This window comes from Suricata suricatta, chromosome 6 (assembly GCF_006229205.1).
Source record: "Suricata suricatta isolate VVHF042 chromosome 6, meerkat_22Aug2017_6uvM2_HiC, whole genome shotgun sequence".
NCBI lineage: Eukaryota > Metazoa > Chordata > Mammalia > Carnivora > Herpestidae > Suricata > Suricata suricatta.
In genome coordinates, this window is record NC_043705.1 from 28,771,355 (window position 1) to 28,776,739 (window position 5,385).

Consider the following 5,385-nt stretch of genomic DNA (forward strand, 5'->3'; position numbering starts at 1 on the left):
GAATGTTCATAGCAGCACTGTCAACAATAGCCAAAACATGGAAAGAGCCTAAATGTCCATCACCTGATGAGTGGATCAAGAAGATGTGGTATATATATACAATGGAGTATTACATGGCAATGGGAAAGAATGAAATCTGGCCATTAGTAGGAAAGTGGATGGACCTCGAGGGTGTCATGCGAAGCAAAATAAGTCAGGCAGAGGACAGATACCATATGTTTGCACTCATAGGTCTAACAGGAGAGCAGGAGAAACTTAATGGAGGACCAGGGGGAGGGGAAGAGGGAAAGAGAGTAGAGGAGAGAGAGGGACGCAAAACTTGAGAGACTATTGAATACTGAAAACGAACTTAGGGTTGAAGGGGAAGGTGAAGGGGGGAAAAGAGGTGGTGGTGATGGAGGAGGGCACTTGTGGGGAAGAGCACTGGGTGTTGTATGGAAACCAATTTAACAATAAACTATTTTTTAAAAAAACCTTTAAAATAGGTATCAATGTTTAAAAAGCAGAAGCCTCAACTAAAATCCTGAATTTCCAGTTTGCTTCCAAAGAATGGGGTAGGGCCAAGGGAAGAAAGCACTGACAACACTAGGCCCACATTTCCTCAAGGGAGTCCTCAGCAGGGCTGGATAACAAGTAGGTTACAAGTTTTGCTCCCCTATTTGCAATAGTCCTCCTAGGTCCACCTCACACCTTTATATTACCTGCCTGGCTCATATAGCTCATATACAACCCCTGCTTTCATCCTAAAGGTAAGAGAAAGAGATTCATACCTAGGCTATCAACAGTTTCATCATCCTTCTTCTTTTCTCCAGACTGTAAGAGAAATACAACAAATCGGTCTTTTCTCAGTTTATTTTGAAACTCATTCTAAAACTAGCAGTCTGACTCTAGCTAAAGGGCCCAAGTCCAACCAAAATGGCAACCAATTCTGGTCATTACTTTTAAGCAATAATTCAGGGCCAAATATGGAATAATTTGAGCACTGAAACAATTAAGAACATTAATAAATTATAAATAAAAATAAAAGAATCAATGAGTTCATACTGATAGTAAATAAATAGGGATGGAGAGGGAAAACTCTTGCAGAGAGTAGAATGCCAAGTGGCTAGTAGCAAATGTGGAGAGAAAACTGGAGTGGAAAATCATTATTTTGCAACATCATAGTAAAGAATACTTCAGGAAAGAATTAACAATGACTTTCTTAACTAATGAATATATATATATTTTTTATGTTTATTTATTTTTGAGAGAGAGTGCAAGCGGGAGAGGGGAAGAGAGAAACAGAGACATAGAACCTGAAGCAGGCTCCAGGCTCTGAGCTATCAGCACAGAGATGGACAGGGGGCTAGAACTCATCAATGGTGAGATCGTGACCTGAGCCGACACTCAACTGACTGAGTCACCTAGGTGCCCCTTGACTAATGAAGATTTAGGTTTTGGACATTTTAAGGCTATTACAAAAAATACTTCAGTAAACAGCCCTGTTTATATATACCCTTGTGCACACATTGAGCCCTGTGTCAGGCTTGTGTTGGGATTCTCTCTCTCTCTCTGCTCCTCCCCTGCTTGTGCTCTCTTAAAATAAACATTTTTTAAAAATTAAAGAAAAAAATGTTTAATGAATTAAAAAATAAAAATTGGAAGTCTACTGCCTATCTTGTCAATAATCAATTTAATAATATTATCAATTTTTTAAAAGATTTTATTTTTTTAAGTAATTTGCACATCCAACATGCAGATCAAAATCACAACCCTGAGATCAAGAGTCATGTGCTCCATCAACTGGGCCAGCCAGGTGTTCCTATCAATATTTTTAATATTTTCTTTTATATTGCCACTTTTTAACTTTATTTACTACATCTTCTTTATTACTATTAAGTATTTATAAAGTATATTTACCAAGTAGACTACTTACTGCTAAACTTCTTAAAAGATTAAACATGGGGCGCCTGGGTGGCTCAGTCGGTTAAGCATCCAACTTCAGCTCAGGTCATGATCTTACCGTTTGTGGGTTCGAGCCCCGCATCGGGCTCTGGGCTGACAGCTCAGAGCCTGGAGACTGCTCCAGATTCTGTGTCTCCCTCTCTCTACCCCTCCCCCATTCCTGCTGTTTCTGTCTGTCTCAATAATAAATAAACATCAAAAAAAATTTTAAAGATTAAACCTTCCCCCTTCTTTCTAAATATGGATGCTTCACAGAAGACAGATGACATCTTAAAACAGCCCTCACCAGATATCTTGAATACATGTATAGAAAATAGGCTTTTTTGCTATTGCAGCCATGCAGGAAATGTGCTGCCCGATCATACTCTTTAACATCAAAGTAGGCTTTGGCCAGGGTGTAAGCGTCCATATCCTGGGCATCCTCCTAGAAGAGAGACAAGTTTTTATAAGTGGTTGGGAATAAGACAACAAAAACTCGAATTCAAGAAGGATATAAATTAATTTCAAGATATAAGAAAAAGTATTTTCTTCCTCCCTAAAACCCAGCATATATATATATGTGTGTGCAGATATGTATATATATTGACATATACCTATAAATGTAAATTACTTTTGTATATATGTCTTATTACAAACTAAGGTCATTAAACTTCTTTCAAGGTTAAAAGTTGGGAAAAACTAAAAATTTTAATAACTGAACCAAGACACTCGAAAGATGTCCTCTTTCTTTAAATGCAGTGAGAAGTTGCATAGGCTTTAGTGTTAGGGAACTGGATTCAAATTCTGATTCCTTGATTTTCTGGTTTCATGACATTAGTAGAGAAGTTACTTAATTTCTCTGAGAATTCATTTCTTCAGGGGTAAAATGGAGCAAGAATACAGACTTGGTGAGGAAAAAGTGGAAAAGTCATGGAAATCATCTAGCATTAATATTAGACATTCACTTCCTTTTCCAGGCTTTCAAAAATGTACAAAAATGCAATATACTGTGCATTACTTTTATTTTTTATACTTCAAGAAACTTTTGACATGTTAATATTGCAAAAAGCACAGAACACAATCATAGTTCTGTATATAAATAAGTGAAATGATGCACATTTAAGTTAAAAGCATACCATCTCCCAAATTCTAGGGGTAAGTCGATTAAAGCTTCATTTACTACTTTCTCCTCATCCTTCTTGCCCCAAATATTACTTGAACAAAACTGGAACCAAAACATGCTCAGTGTTTTCCTCACTGAATTAATAAATCCTAAATGTGTCCATTCAACTTAGGAGTCCAGTGGCCTTTTTCACATCCACTCACCATTTCCTTATTTCTTCCTTCTCATTTGCATTATACCTTCTGAAGTAAGAAACCTTCACTATTTTTAAGAGTGTGTGTGGGAGGGAAATCAAGAAATGACATCTTCAGAAAAAAACAAAATGGATTGTAACAATTCTTCCAACCATACAAACTATGTAAAAATGTCTTCTATAGATCACACACAAAATATATTCCTAACATATAATTCTAGCAATATGCCCTTAAAGTCGGTACTATTATTATCTGTATTTCACAGATGAAAAAAACCGTGGCTCTGGATATAATGTAAGTTGCCAAAAGTCACTAGTGTAGCTGAGATCTGAGCCCAGATATCTGAATCCAAAGACAGTTTGACACTGTTATTAAAAACCTCTGATTCTTCTCATCGTTATGAACACTGCGCTGGGCTACAAAAACTGTTTAAAAGCTGAAATATTAAGCAAGGATTGTTTACTAATTCCCTCCAGCTTAAGTAATGCACCACCAAATCTGACAAAGATCAACAAAACCACAGAGATAAAAATCGCCGAAAACACCCAGCTCTTTAGAACCTTAAATTCCCTCTACAAACATTCCTGCTAAGCAGGACGCGACCCTCACTCCACAACTCTTCGGGTTGATGAAGAGCGCTCGCAGCGATGGAAGTGCTTACCTCTGTAATAGGGGGCGGCGGCTGCAGCTCCGCCAGAGGCAAGGCAGGGAGCGAGAAGGCCAACTCCGCGGACCTGAAACACCCAAATAGAGTTAGTTCCACAAGCCCCAAAAGGCCAAGGATCCCAACCCAGTCCTTTCCGACCCCGACGTCTCACCATTTACTGCTGTGCAGTAAACCCCGCTCCCGGGTAAGGCCCGCGATGAGTAGCAGCTGCTTCTTAATTTCTCGCAAATTTGAGAAATCGCTGCTCGCTGACAGCACCGGCACCACCGGAGCAGCCACCGGGACTACAGTGGGACTCGCAGCCATTTTCCTGTCTCGCCACTCCAGCCAATCACCAGCAATAATACTAGCGGTCCTTCTGCACCAAAAAAGTCTGCCAGTTATTGGTGGCCCTCTGCTCCAGAAAATCCAATCAGAGGTGTTATTTCTCTTCACGTCGCCAAGAGGCAGGGAAAGAAGAGACAATCTTATCCCCGATTGGTCAAGAGCTACTGGGGCGGGAAAGTTAGAAATAGAAGGGATAGAGGGAAGGGAAAAAAAGAAAAAAGAAGCAGGGCAAAGAGGAGCGATTGACTGGAATAGGTGGATTGAGAAGCTGGAGCTGGGAGTAGGGCAAGAAAGGGTGCAGAAAGAAGAGTGCCCTGTGCCTTAGGCGTAGTGTGTGGTTGGAAGGGAGAGTGTAGTTTGTCCGCAGATTCTGTACCACTGGACAACGAAATGATGTATGTGTCTAGCAAGGATGCCTGCTATCCTCTGATTTTTCTTAATTAGGAAGATGTATGGCCATCCGCTCCACGGATGGGTGGAGAGTCCGTCTTCTTTATCCACCCCACGGCGGGGGTGAGGAGAACAGTTAACGTTTATTGGGGATATACCCTGTAACAGGTTCTGTACTTTTATAGGGATAATCAGGTTTAACCTTTATTCTTTTTAAATACAAATATATTTTATTTGAAATAAACAAAAATGCTTACACAGCTCAACGGGTCACTTGGAAACAAACTTGCTTGACTGTATTACTGAGCAAAAACAAAGCTGAAGCACAAACACCCTTCTTTGTTGACATGTATTTGGATAGGTAGGAAGACACTACTTGGTTTTTTTAAAACTGACCTTCCCTTAAGGCCTGGTCATAGAAGTGTAAACAATGTAAGCGAATCCACCATTACCAGCTGTCATATCATATCTATGTCACCTGTGTATTCTGAGATCACACATATACTTGGGAAGGGTTGCTGTATCACAGTTACATTTAAGTTCTGGGCAGGCAGGACTGAGAAAAAGTAATTTGGAACAAGTTTTACATCCTATTTAGAACAAATCACTAGTATTTCCTTAAATAACAGGTTACAATAGAAAGATACTGCCTGGAACGTATCCTTTTCACTTTGGTTCATTTTTTTGTTTTGTTTGTGATTTACATAGTTGTTTGAATCATCTGCTTATAGTACAATCCTGCCACAAAGTATTAAAGCACA

The 5,385-nt window shown here is 39.4% G+C and overlaps 1 protein-coding gene across 1 annotated transcript in view; it reads right to left on the reverse strand.

The window, feature by feature from the left end:
• CDC23 (cell division cycle 23) overlaps positions 1–4,237 on the reverse strand; it is a 17,125-nt gene extending 12,888 nt beyond the window's left edge. The window contains exons 1-4 of the mRNA XM_029941981.1: positions 4,059–4,237; positions 3,902–3,974; positions 2,231–2,368; positions 771–813 (exon numbers count right to left, since the gene is read on the reverse strand). Coding sequence (XP_029797841.1) covers positions 771–813; positions 2,231–2,368; positions 3,902–3,974; positions 4,059–4,213 — 409 coding nt within the window. The 5' untranslated portion in view covers positions 4,214–4,237. The remainder of the gene's footprint in view (positions 1–770; positions 814–2,230; positions 2,369–3,901; positions 3,975–4,058) is intronic.
• Positions 4,238–5,385: the final 1,148 nt, after the last annotated feature.